Source organism: Malaclemys terrapin, chromosome 6 (assembly GCF_027887155.1).
Source record: "Malaclemys terrapin pileata isolate rMalTer1 chromosome 6, rMalTer1.hap1, whole genome shotgun sequence".
NCBI lineage: Eukaryota > Metazoa > Chordata > Testudines > Emydidae > Malaclemys > Malaclemys terrapin.
The window spans coordinates 14,917,910-14,931,331 of record NC_071510.1 but is presented as its reverse complement, the minus strand read 5'-3'; the positions used below and the strand labels follow the sequence as shown (position 1 = coordinate 14,931,331).

The 13,422-nt window shown below is 39.8% G+C and overlaps 1 protein-coding gene across 1 annotated transcript in view; it reads left to right on the top strand.

Moving 5' to 3' along the window:
• Positions 1 to 13,213, top strand: part of HSDL2 (hydroxysteroid dehydrogenase like 2) — a 35,012-nt gene extending 21,799 nt beyond the window's left edge. The window contains exons 7-11 of the mRNA XM_054031882.1: positions 3,771 to 3,965; positions 4,510 to 4,581; positions 8,813 to 9,022; positions 9,358 to 9,486; positions 12,152 to 13,213. Coding sequence (XP_053887857.1) covers positions 3,771 to 3,965; positions 4,510 to 4,581; positions 8,813 to 9,022; positions 9,358 to 9,486; positions 12,152 to 12,264 — 719 coding nt within the window. The 3' untranslated portion in view covers positions 12,265 to 13,213. The remainder of the gene's footprint in view (positions 1 to 3,770; positions 3,966 to 4,509; positions 4,582 to 8,812; positions 9,023 to 9,357; positions 9,487 to 12,151) is intronic.
• Positions 13,214 to 13,422: the final 209 nt, after the last annotated feature.

Below are 13,422 nucleotides of genomic sequence, written 5' to 3'. Positions count from 1 at the left end.
CTGAGAGATGATCTATTCTGAGAGGGCCTTGGAGGCCAAAAACAGCATGGGATTTGTCACCAAAGTTGTCTCTCATTATCAAGTAACAAGGAGAAGAAACAAAAGAGAGGGTACCAAAATGGATTGATTTAAATCAACAAGTAGTAAACCTTGGTTTACATCATTGATTTTAATCTTGTTTTGCATTTGTACTTTTTAGTTCTTTTCCTAAAGAAAGGTTGATGCTCATTGGTTGGTAATGATTAAAACGTGTTGATTTGCAACTAAATGTACCATTTACACAAAATTTGGTGTTACTTCTTGCCAACCAGGAGCATACATTGTATTTATACATTTTTATTTAAGCAATTATATAGTTTAACATCTATTTATTCAGATTCCTAACTTTTCCATTTTTATTATGTTAGAAAATGGTGATTGACACATTTCTTATTTACTAGAGGATTAATCTTTTTACTCATGGTTTTGTGTGAAGCTCTACTTGGATGGAAAGTGAAATTCAATTAAAAATGCATCATGTAAGGGGTTTTTTTTATTAGAATAAATAAAACTACCTTAAATCTGCTCGATACATAAGAGAAAAAAGTAGTTTCAATCAATTATGTCTTGCATTTTAAAGTGATTTTTTTTAAAAAGTATTATAAAGGTGGGTGGAGGGATGCACTAGTTTACCTCATGAGGTCACTTCCAGCTCTACATTTCTATGATTATTTGTAGTTAGCAAAGTAAACTGATTCTATAATTACCATAGCCATCAGGATGTTAGAACTAGTGGATCTCATCTACTCACACCAGTTTTTATTCATACATTGGAAGAGGAAAAAAGGCTTGCCTGCTTTTTCAACTCCAAGTTGGAGTCTTACATTTAAACGAACTAGTCAGTGAACTAAACTAGTTGAGTAAACTGAAATGAAGATATTCTCTCTGCACTTCAACAAACTCTGGGTCCAGATGCTTAGTCAGTAACTTCTACCAGCTCAGTAGTTTGATTTTTGTTAAAAAAAAACTTTTTCAGCAAATGTGTACTGCTTGAATATTTTTCAATTTAAATTATTTTTATATAATAAGTAATATAGTAAGTTTAGGGCTTAACATAGGTTGCCAGAATTTCAAATTTAATTTTAAATATTTTTATTTTTAAAAAGAAAAATGTATTTATATCAAACCAGTTTTTTGACCATTCATCACTTTGTTTTTTTTTAAATCCACTCTGGATGGAACCTTCACTCCCTCTGAGTTCCAGTTCTGTTGTAAGAGATCTAAGTGTGGTGCATTCAGCAGGGAAATTGTCCAGTTCCAAAAGAGGAACTTTTAATTCTTGGAGTAATGAGGGAGAAGTCTTCATCCACCATTCTAGGGCCTGCGTTGCCTTCCCTGCTGCTGAATGAAGGATCAACTTCCTCCCTTATTCTGGCCTCAGCCCCTCTTGGCTCTGTAGGAGATTCAAGACAGAGACTCTCCACTCTCGCCTGTCCTAGACTCTAACCTTCATTTAAATTGAGGAGAAGCCCATTTCCAAATACTTCATCACTGAGGATTGTGCCAAGGGTTTCCACTGTCTGCCTTGCTGCTATCTGGAATCAAGCCTGAGACTCTCTGTTTTTGAGGCCCTTGTTTCCCTATACCTCATACAAGGCGTTCCTTGGTTCTACTTTCAGTACTTCAGTACAAGCCCTCACCATTGGGGTTTCAAGCCCCACATCGGCCTTCATGGGCTAACTTCAGTTTATCCTTATGGAAGCTGTCCACCATCTCTCACCATGGAGTCAGCAATCTAAGAGGTGCGGTGGGAGAGGAAATTGTTCTTTTGTCTCCCCACATTAAAACCATACTCCAATTCCGATGAAATTGGCCTCTAAACCTGTGTAATTCCAAAAGGGTGGTACAACTAACAGCACCTGTGCAATCACATATAACAGGAGCTCCCAGTTCTGGCTATTATTATTAAAGGACTTCTTAGATTGGGTTAAGTAAACATGTTCAAACTTGATATTTTGTGTGTGGAAAGTTACTACTTTTAATTATATTTGAATATATATCATCATATTTTTTTTTTTTTTAAAGCGCTTGTATCTTACAAACTAAGTATTTAAAAATACCATTGGACATACTAGAAACTCTCTCCATTTTGAGTGCGGCTCATCACAGGAGCCTTCAAAACCTGATGCACTGAAGAGCCAGTCTTCAAGCAACAACAACATTATAAATAAAAGAAATTCATTAGAATAAGTGCCCTCTGTGAGAGTCTGCACAGTAATTTATAAGGTAATTAAAAACTTCCTGTAAAATCAGATATTTTATATGCAGACTAATTTTAATTAATGGAGATATCCTATCTCCTAGAACTGGAAGGGACCTTGAAAGGTCATCGAGTCCAGCCCCCTGCCTTCACTAGCAGGACCAAGTACTGATTTTGCCCCAGATCCCTAAGTGGCCCCCTCAAGGATTGAGCTCACAACCCTGGGTTTAGCAGGCCAATGCTCGAACCACTGAGCTATCCCTCCCCCCTGTGGGTTTTGAAGGCTCCTGTGATGAGCCGCACTCAAAATGGAGAGCGTTTCTAGTATGTCCAATGATATTTTTAAAAACTTAGTTCGTAAGATACCAGTGCTTTAAAAAAAAAATACGGTGATATATATTGAAATATAATTAAAAGTAGTAACTTTCCACACACTAAGCTTTATAGTAATGAATATCTGTCTTCCCTAATTCACTTTAATAGCATTAGAAATATACAGCAAGGCTTTTAAAGTATCTGTAATTCAACATCTGCCTCCATGATCACAGTATCCTAAATTAAGAAAGAGGAGTAATAGCTTAAAATCTTTTGAATGTACAAAAGGAGTCTCAAAATGTTTATCTTCAAAATACATGAAAAACAAAGATAACAAATTTCACTCCCATTGAGATTCACTCCCAAAGCTTCTGGAGGAAAAGATACAGGGCCTTGAGCAGCAGATGGAGTCATTGTAAGGAGTCACAAAGCAAAATCACAAGAGGAACAAAAGAAGGAACTGGGAAATATAAGTTAAAATTGTAATGGGGCAGTTCTGGAGGAGCAAGAAGTCTGAAATAAATATATGGTAACTAGGAAGAGTAGTAAGAAGAGCAAAGTGCAAACCTCTGTGAAGCATTCCAACTTACAATATTCTTCCCTTGAATACTTGAATAAAAAGCAGAAGACTAGCAGGAACAGACCCGCTAGAAAAGATCAATAACCTAACCAAAAACTCGGTAGATCTGCATTTTATTCCTGGTTCTACCACAGCCTTTCTGTGAGGCCTTGGGCAAGCAATTGAGTCAACTCTCTGACTCAGTTCTCCATCTTTAAAATATCAATATCACAGAAGTTGTTGTGAAGCTAAATTTAGTAATGTTTGTGAGGTGCTCAAATACTGTAGTAGTGATTATTGTAGAAAAGACTATCAATAAATAGTGAGCTGTGTGAGAATATGTTACAGTGTTCCTAGGGAAGAGATAGAAGTCTCATTGTTTAGGACATTTAAAACTAGGCTGGACAAAAACACTAGAAAAAAATACTATGCTAGAACAATCTTATATTGGTAAAGAGAGGGACTTGAAGGTCTCTTTTCCATCTCATTCTTTTAGTAATAACTTAGTGAGTTTTTTCAGTATGCTACAGTTCTGCTCTTTGCATGAAAATAAAATGATGTACTTTAAGTGTGTGTGTGCAGTAGGACAAAGGAGAAGAACTTTAAAACATCAGTGCTGACCACCAAATTTTCTTTTTTGCTCCCTGAACTTTTTAGCTATACATACATCTGCTATGGATATGCTGGGAGGATCTGGTGTGGAACAGCAATGCAGAAAAACTGATATCCTTGCAGATGCTGCATATTGCATTTTAACAAAACCAAAAAGTTTCACAGGAAACTTCGTTATTGATGAAAGTCTGCTGAGAGAAGAAGGAATTAAGAATTTTGATGTATATGCAGTTGCACCAGGTAAGAAAGCACATAATGTTAAGTAAGTTTATAATCTGTTCTTCTGCTAACGACCTGTGGATGTTCAGTCCCATGGTACCCTTTTGCATTCCTAGAAACAGTTGGCCCAATCTTCCAGAGCCTCCACCCGTGAAACTTCCACTAACTTAATATCAGTTAATGAAAGAAAAATGCTTCCATGTCACTGACTTATGCTAGCTGTTATTCCTCAGCCTGTGATTTCTCTCTCTCCCTCCCCGCTCCCCCCCAATTCCTCAAGCCCCTTCTGCTTTTTCTCTTCAATGAAATATTTTCTATTACCACTCCACAAGACTTCTAGTTCTGTTTTACACCCATTGGAGAACAGACCAAAATCTAAGTAAAATCTGTCTCTAAAACAAAATATTAGGTACCTGGCTTTCCCTTGCCACTGACTTTTGCTTTCCAGAAGCTGTACAATACCTATTTAGAAGCCTAGACTTTGTTTAATACTGATACAAAAATAGATTATTATTTTTGCTGTTTATCTTCACTTTACTCACAATTTTTATTTATTTTATTTTAGGTCATCCATTGCTACCAGACTTCTTTCTAGATGTAGATCCTGATACTCTAGCTATGAAAATGGAAGCACATGGTAAGAAATTAAGTACTTACATCAAATTCATTCACTAAATCTAATTTCCAGTGATGAAGCTGAAACATAAAGATTGTTAAATATATTTCCTTCCAAAAACTTGGTCTCATGTAAGATACTTGGGAGGAAAAATGATTTCTCTGTGTGCGTGCGCGCGCGCGCGTCCGTCCGTCCATCCATCCTTGACAGGACCTTCTCTGTTTCTGATTCAGAGAATTTTGCCTTACTTTAAAAATTAAAAGCGGGAAGCACTCTTCATAGGTCTGAGTTTTTGGGGTGAATCAGGGACATCAATGCTTCCTGGAAAAAGAAATAAACAGTCACAAACATACTTCTCAGAAATCTTTTGTGATCTGCCTCACCTAATTGTATACCCTTCAATATAATAATTATAGCTAACTTCCACGTTCACACAGATGAAAACGTCACCCTTGTTGGAACTGCAACCCTCTTTTTGGGAAATCTTGTACTCTCTTCAAAAACTGACATTTTCCTAGTTAACCAAAATAAAATCACCAAAATGGACCTACAGTTTCTGCAGCAATGTCAAGAAAGGGGCAAGGGCACAGTGCAGAAGGAAGAAAAGGTGAGAGAGATGACCTTCCTTTCCCTCAGAAATACCATTTGGGTTTGGGGAAGGTGCCCTGGACTAGGCGCTCCGGAGATGATGCGTTCAAGTCTGACCTCTCTCCTAAGTGTCATAATTCTATGGGTTTCACAGCCCTTTTTATTGAGCAAGACCTGAAGTATCATTTCCCTGCTCCTCATTTTACAGGTGAGATGACTGAGTAGCTGAGAAGTTGCTTAAAAGATCACCTCTGGCAGATCTGGGAATAGAACCGAGCTCTCTATTCTAGCAGAACCAAGTCTCATCCACTTAAGTCATATTGCCTCTCAGAAACATTAGGCTAAATATATGTGCTTGTTTATACTGTCTGTAAAATGGGGTTTCTCCTATGTACCTACCTCTGTAAAGCAACGCAAAACATGCAGATGACTACTAGAGTCTATAAAAGTATGATTACATGCTGTTCTGCAGGATGGTCTTACGGTTAAGGCACTGGAGTGGGATCCAGGATAACTGTGTGGTTTGTTTTTTTGTTTTCCTTTCCCCCAGCTCTGCCACAGACATCTTAGATGATGATCGTCATTTAGCCACAGTTTTCAGAGGCAATATTATTTGTTAGTCTTTAGTTGGTTTTTGTAACTTGAGTAATCTGAAAATGATTAAAATGTTGTATATGTGCTTTTTAAAAAAGCAAACTTTACATAAGAAAACAATGAGCAAGAACAAATCACTTCATAGAATATTCAGAACTATTTTATCACTCAGCTAACTTAATATAGAATTAATTTTCTAAAATATTTAAAAAAAACACTATGCAACCTAATAGTGTAAATTACAAATAAAATCCACCTAGTTAAACACTTCTATTGTGCTTAATGTATACATATCTACTAATCAAAACTCTGACCATCAGTATGGTAGGAGGATGGATCAATTTACATCTTACAAGCCTTTTAGATAATTAACAGCTAAAACAGACTGTGCATACACATACTTTATGCAAAATATGTTATTGTTTTGCCTGTGTTGCAATAATTGACCTTATTCGATATATAAAGCAAGTTTGCAGATGACACTAAACTGGGAGGAGTGGTAGATACGCCGGAGGGTAGGGATAGTATACAGAGGGACCTTGACAAATTAGAGGATTGGGCCAAAAGAAATCTGATGAGGTTCAACAAGGACAAGTGCAGAGTCTTGCACTTAGGATGGAAGAATCCCATGCACTGCCACAGAGTAGGGACTGAGTGGCTATGCATCAGTTCTGCAGAAAAGGACCTAGGGGTTACAGTGGACAAGAAGTTGCATATGAGTCAACAGTGTGCCCTTGTTTCCAAGAAGGCTAACAGCATTTTGGGCTGTATAAGTAGGAGCATTGCCAGCAGATTGAGGGACGTGATCATTCCCCTCTATTCGGCATTGGTGAGGCCTCATCTGGAGTCCTGTGTCCAGTTTTGGGCCCCACATTACAAAAAGGATGTGGAAAAGTTGGAAAGAGTCCAGCGGAGGGCAACAAAAATGATTAGGGGGCTGGAGCACATGATTTATGAGGAGAGGCTGAGGGAACTGGGATTATTTAGTCTGCAGAAGAGAAGAATGAGGGGGGATTTGATAGCTGCTTTCAGCTACCTGAAAGGGGGTTCCAAAGAGGATGGATCTTAGACTCTCCTCAGTGGTACCAGATGATAGAACAAGGAGTAATGGTCTCAAGTTGAAGTGGAGGAGGTTTAGGTTGGATATAAGGAAAAACTTTTTCACTAGGAGGGTGGTGAAGCACTGGAATGGGTTACCTAGGGAGATGGTGGAATTTCCTTCCTTAGAGGTTTTTAAGGTCAGGCTTGACAAAGCCGTGGCTGGGATGATTTAGTGGGGGATTGGTCCTGCTTTGAGCAGGGGGTTGGACTAGATGACCTCCTGAGGTCCCTTCCAACCCTTATATTCTATGGTTCTATGATACATAACCATTTAAAAGAAAGCATAGAGAATAATTTTAGTACTGTATAATGTTACACTCTTTACGTAGAGTTTGTTGTAAATAAATTGTGTAAAGATCAGAATTAATATTTAATTCAATTTGTTACTGGGGGTGTGGTTTCTGTGTGCATGTATGGGAGGCGAAATATGAACCATAGAATCATAGAAATGTAGGGCTGACAGAGTCCTTGAGAGGTCATCTAGGCCAGTGATTCTCAACCTTTTTGGGCTCATTTGTAAATGTTTATGGTCCGTTGCAACCCAGTAAATAGTCTGGGGGTGGAGACCCTGGGATGGTTTCATTTGGGTCCTGCCCTCCTCCTCCACCAGGGGGAGGGTTGGGTCCTGCCTGGCATTTGCCCTACAGTAGCAGCTCCTGCAGCTCCTGTGCTGTGGGGCTGGCTGGGCTTGGCTCTGTGCTCCAGGCGTTGCAGCCTCCAATGTTGCAGTGCCGCTCAGGTTTGTCCCAGTCCTTGGATTGGACCAAATTTGTGTGAGTGGAGTTGTGACCTGGCTCATAGGGTTGCAGTGCCACTCTCTCAAAGTTGGCCTACCCAGACTTCCGTCGTTATGATGGCTGGGCAAAACCTGAGTGGCGCTGGGACCCCAGAGCAGGGTTTCTCAGGACAAACTTTTTGGTGGCCTCAGACACTTTTTCCTAAAATACTTAATTAGCTTTAAGAAAAACAAATAAATATGCATGTATACATGTCCAAATCATTGTAATTTATTGATTGCTAGCTAGTAAGTCTGTTGTGAAAAGTGATATTAACATACAAATATCACTTTTCACAGCAGACTTACTCAGCCCTGCCAAGCCTGGGGACAAATTAAGCCCTGGATGAGGGATTAGGGGAGGCAGGTGGGGCTAGAGCCTGAAGCCCCGCCACTGGAGCCTACAGCCTGCCACTGTGCAGCTGGAGCCTGGGACTGGAGCCCAAAGTCCTGCTGCCAAAGCATGCCAGCCCACCACCCCAGGACTGAAGCTCAAAGCCTGAGCCCCACAGCCCTTGGGAAGGTGGGGAACTCACCGGCTGCCTGCTCCTCCAGCATTGTGCCCCAGATGTCTCCGGGGGGGGCAGGGTCCAACCCCTGCTGACAGCCCCAGCAACTGACACCAAGGTGGTGCATCCTGGAGCAACAGGGAGAGAGAGGAGCTGTTACTGCACAGACAACCCACAAGAAAAGCCCCTGGTGGCCGCATTTGAGAAATGCTGCCCCAGAGATTGCAGTCCCTAGAGCAGGGAGGTGAGCCCAGCCAGTCCTGTGGGACAGGAGCCGCCACGCGACCCTTTGAAACATTCTGGCAGCTCAATTTTAGGTCCCAACCCATGAGTTGAGAAACCCTGATGTAGTCCATCCCATCGTCATCCATCCCCTATTTTGAGGCTGGACCAGTATAGCTTTGCCGTCCCTCAATGGAGTGTGGGTCATCACAGTATAAGCTTCAGTTCTCCATCCCCTTTCTTCTTAATATCCATGTTGACTAAAAATGCACTTTTCAGCCTTAATTCTAAATTAGCAAATTCTTTCTTTTGTTTGGCAGTTGATAAAATATATTTCCTCAGTCTTAAGATCTAGAACGCTGTTGATGTTTTAAAATGCAGTAGGTACTTTTAAACAGATTTTTCTAGCGCGATGGTTTAAAAAAGTATCTACTTCATTCAGTGGAAAAAACCCTTCTTCTAGGTGCTTCTCCAGTGTTCAAAGAGGGGAAGAAAATAGAATCAGTCAAGCATGAAGGCCCCGATGGAGTCAAGCATGAAGGCCCCGATGGAACTGAGTCTGCTGCGGTTGAGCCTTTGGGACCTGTTGCAGAAACATTTAAAATTATTAAGGGAGTAATCAGTGAAGATGTTGTAAGGTCTACCCAAGGTGTTTATCTGTTTGAACTATCTGGTAAGGAAGACTTTCTTCTATTAAATCTTCACCTACGAATTTACAGTGAAATACATTCAGCATTTGCACAGAGAAATACTTCATTCTTAGTTCGTCCAAAGATACAGGGAGTGAAGAGGTTTTTTTGTTTGACACCTTGAAGAATGTGGACACATGACCTCTTACCTTCCAGTCGTGAAACACTAAACCATTTAAATTACCATAACACTATTATCATAATTAATATCTTATTACACAATTGACATCAAGAAAAGTTACCTCATAGATGGTCAGGAGTTAGGCACAAACCTTGTATTTGATGTGCTGTAAACTATTTCCATTGTTCTTGTTTGTAGGTGACGAAGGAGGGACTTGGTACATTGATCTTAAGAACAAAGCTGGGAGTGCAGGAATTGGAGAACCACCTGTGAAAGTAGATGTGGTTATGAGCATGTCTAGTGGTGACTTTGTGAAAATGTTTTCAGGTGAGTAACAAAAGATTTTACCAAAGTTGAGCCTGTTTTATTAGTGTTTAGAATTATTCAAATGACTAATTGATAATTAGATATTTCTCTTGTTATGTGTTCTCATAACCAGATGAATCTTAGGCTTTTGGTAGCGCTAGTGAAAAAATATTATTCTCTTGATCTCTCTCCATCTCTTCACTTGTTGTCGTCTGAGAATATAAAGCGTGATGCTATCTTCATGTCACTGAAATCTTAACAGCTAGTTCAGACACTCTGACTTTCCTTCCCAACTTTTAAGTTGTTTGAGAAAGGATTCAATAGGTCCATTGATCTTTCTACAGGGTCCCCTCCAGGCCCAAATCACTTCTCTAAAATTTTACACGCTTACAGTGTGTGGGTATAATGCATTGACAGAGTGCACAAAATTAGTTTTGTTCCAGTGCACTGATATCAAATGCACACTCCAGCGCTTGTTTATAAGTGGTATTCAGTGATTAAAAAGTAGTTTCTATTAAGTGTTTGTAGTCTAAAACTAAACTTTAGCTAACGCTGAATAATTGAGATCAATTTTAACTACAGATCTTGGTAGCAAAATAAGTTAGTGCATTTGTCTCTCTGACCCCTGGAGACTTGAGTTCAAAATACTCAGCTCAAGTAAGACTGCTATTCTTAATCTAGTCCTTGTTTGGTCATATAACAAAGCCACAGTATTCTGTTGCACTCTGGCATTGTTAGCAGGCCCAGAATAGGGCTAACAGGAAATACTTTTGGAAAGGAAAAATTTCTCCACAGGTTTTTAAAATGGTATTTGGATGCTGTATTATATGACACTTTTTCCAGTTTTATTACTCCTTGGAATAACTATTAACACTCATAGATATTCAAAAGAGACAGAGCCAAAATCATAAATTCATCACATACAAAACTGTATATCAGTCACTATGATAAAGTCCACAAACAATCACCATAGAATTGTTGGCTCAAAAAAGGGAGTATCTCTTAAGCCCTGATTCATCAGTCCATTCCTATTCAGCGAAACACTTCAGCACGTACTTAACTTCAGGTGTGTGCTGAAGGGCTTTGCCAAACTGGAGCCTTAGGGAAAAAATATTTAATCAAAGAGAAGTGCAATTTGGCATTCTTAACACTAATCAAAAAGCATAAAAAAAATATATTGAGAAGTTTTTATAGCATCTGAGCATTAGAATCATAGAATCATAGAATCATAGAATAATAGAGTTGGAAGGGACCTCAAGAGGTCATCTAGTCCAACCCCCTGCTCAAAGCAGGACCAATTCCCAGCTAAATCATCCCAGCCAGGGCTTTGTCAAGCCGGGCCTTAAAAACCTCCAAGGAAGGAGACTCCACCACCTCCCTAGGTAACGCATTCCAGTGTTTCACCACCCTCCTAGTGAAATAGTTTTTCCTGATATCCAACCTGGACCTCCCCCACTGCAACTTGAGACCATTGCTCCTTGTTCTGTCATCTGCCACCACTGAGAACAGCCGAGCTCCATCCTCTTTGGAACCCCCCTTCAGGTAGTTGAAGGCTGCTATCAAATCCCCCCTCATTCTTCTCTTCTGGAGACTAAACAATCCCAGTTCTCTCAGCCTCTCCTCATAAGTCATGTGCTCCAGACCCCTAATCATTTTTGTTGCCCTCCGCTGGACTCTTTCCAATTTTTCCACATCCTTCTTGTAGTGTGGGGACCAAAACTGGACACAGTATTCCAGATGAGGCCTCACCAATGTCGAATAAAGGGGAACGATCACGTTCCTCGATCTGCTGGCAATGCCCCTACTTATACAGCCCAAAATGCCGTTAGCCTTCTTGGCAACAAGAGCACACTGTTGACTCATATCCAGCTTCTCGTCCACTGTGACCCCTAGGTCCTTTTCAGCAGAACTGCTACCTAGCCATTCGGTCCCTAGTCTGTAGCAGTGCATGGGATTCTTCCGTCCTAAGTGCAGGACTCTGCACTTGTCCTTGTTGAACCTCATCAGGTTTTTTTCTGCCCAATCCTCTAATTTGTCTAGGTCCCTCTGTATCCGATCCCTACCCTCTAGTGTATCTACCAGGCCTCCTAGTTTAGTGTCATCTGCAAACTTGCTGAGAGTGCAGTCCACACCATCCTCCAGATCATTAATAAAGATATTAAACAAAACCGGCCCCAGGACCGACCCTTGGGGCACTCCACTTGAAACCGGCTGCCAACTAGACATGGAGCCATTGATCACTACCCGTTGAGCCCGACGATCTAGCCAGCTTTCTATCCACCTTACAGTCCATTCATCCAGCCCATACTTCTTTAACTTGGTGGCAAGAATACTGTGGGAGACAGTATCAAAAGCTTTGCTAAAGTCAAGAAATAACACATCCACTGCTTTCCCCTCATCCACAGAGCCAGTTATCTCATCATAGAAGGCAATTAGGTTAGTCAGGCACGACTTCCCCTTCGTGAATCCATGCTGACTGTTCCTGATCACTTTCCTCTCCTCTAAATGTTTCATAATTGATTCCTTGAGGACCTGCTCCATGATTTTTCCAGGGACTGAGGTGAGGCTGACTGGCCTGTAGTTCCCCGGATCCTCCTAAAAGTAGAGTCTTTTAGTGATGTGTTGTCCCCAGTCACATCTATACTACTTTTTGCTTTCCTGATAACATTTTATTCCCTCTTTTTAGGCAAACTAAAGCCAACCATGGCCTTCATGTCAGGAAAACTGAAAATTAAAGGTAACATGGCCTTAGCAATGAAGTTGGAAAAAATGATGACTCAGTTCAGCTCCAAACTGTGATGGGAAGGCTTATTGTGTGGAACATTGTCCTTTAATAAAAATGTAACACTGTTTGTTGTTTAAAACACTAATCCTGGCCTTTTTTGGATGTATTATGAAAAATATGGAATTGACCTGATGAAATGTGGAATTGCTAGAGGAAGAATAACTTGACATTATTCTAATTAGGACAACAGATCCATCATATGGCATCACGTTCAGGTCTCTTCCGCCTCTCCACTGGGGTCTTGCACTCTGTGTGGGGCTGGAGGGTATTTCCATTTCTTCTTTAGGCTCCTCCTTGACTTTGAGACTTCCATGTCCCAATCATCATTTTCCTAATGAAGGAGGCTTATATTGGATTTTCATCAAGCTACTCAGTTGCACTGAGGAGCAGTAAAATAAAGTGAAGGTGACCGCAGGTGTTTTCTTTCTTCAAGGGCTATAAACTGTGCTGGAAGAGCTTCAGAGCTGTTGAGAGAAGCCTTGCAGGGCTATATGATTAGTAATCTAACAATTTAAAATTATTTACTTTTTTTTTCTTGTGCTCTCAATATAAAAATCTGAATTGATGTTCTGAGGGTGTACCTTTTTATATTTTAAAGAAGTTTTCTATACTAAACCTTTTACTGTGGAAACTGATTTCTGCTAAAGCGTTCTAACACTTCTAAGCCAAACTCAGGAACTCTTAGTAAAAGTATACTAATAACAAATAAACTATAAGCCTTTGTGGCTAGGTGCCTAAATAATTCAATCAAATAGCAATGTTTTTTACAGAGAATATTTTCAACATAATTGATTTGTTGCTGGAAACTATTCCTGCCAAGTTGTACTCAAATTAATTGAAATAAACAGTATTTTCTATCAGAGTGCATGAGCAAATGTGTCTAGAAGTGCCAAATAAGGAACAATTTTGTTTATTTTGAATATCTTGCTATTATAATTAAAAGAAATAAAGGTATTGAGAGAATTCTGATCTTCAAGGAAAAATTGCCTTTGTGAAAGAACTTTATTAACGAATACTTTGTTACAATAAAAATATTAAGTGCATTCTGAAATTTCCTGATAGCAGAAAATATTTCACAAATCTCAAATGAACACATGTTCATGGACCATGTTTCTAACCCCTTTCATACAACCTTGCAGAAAGTTGAACAGAGCAATGAGTCCAAGCTTTGG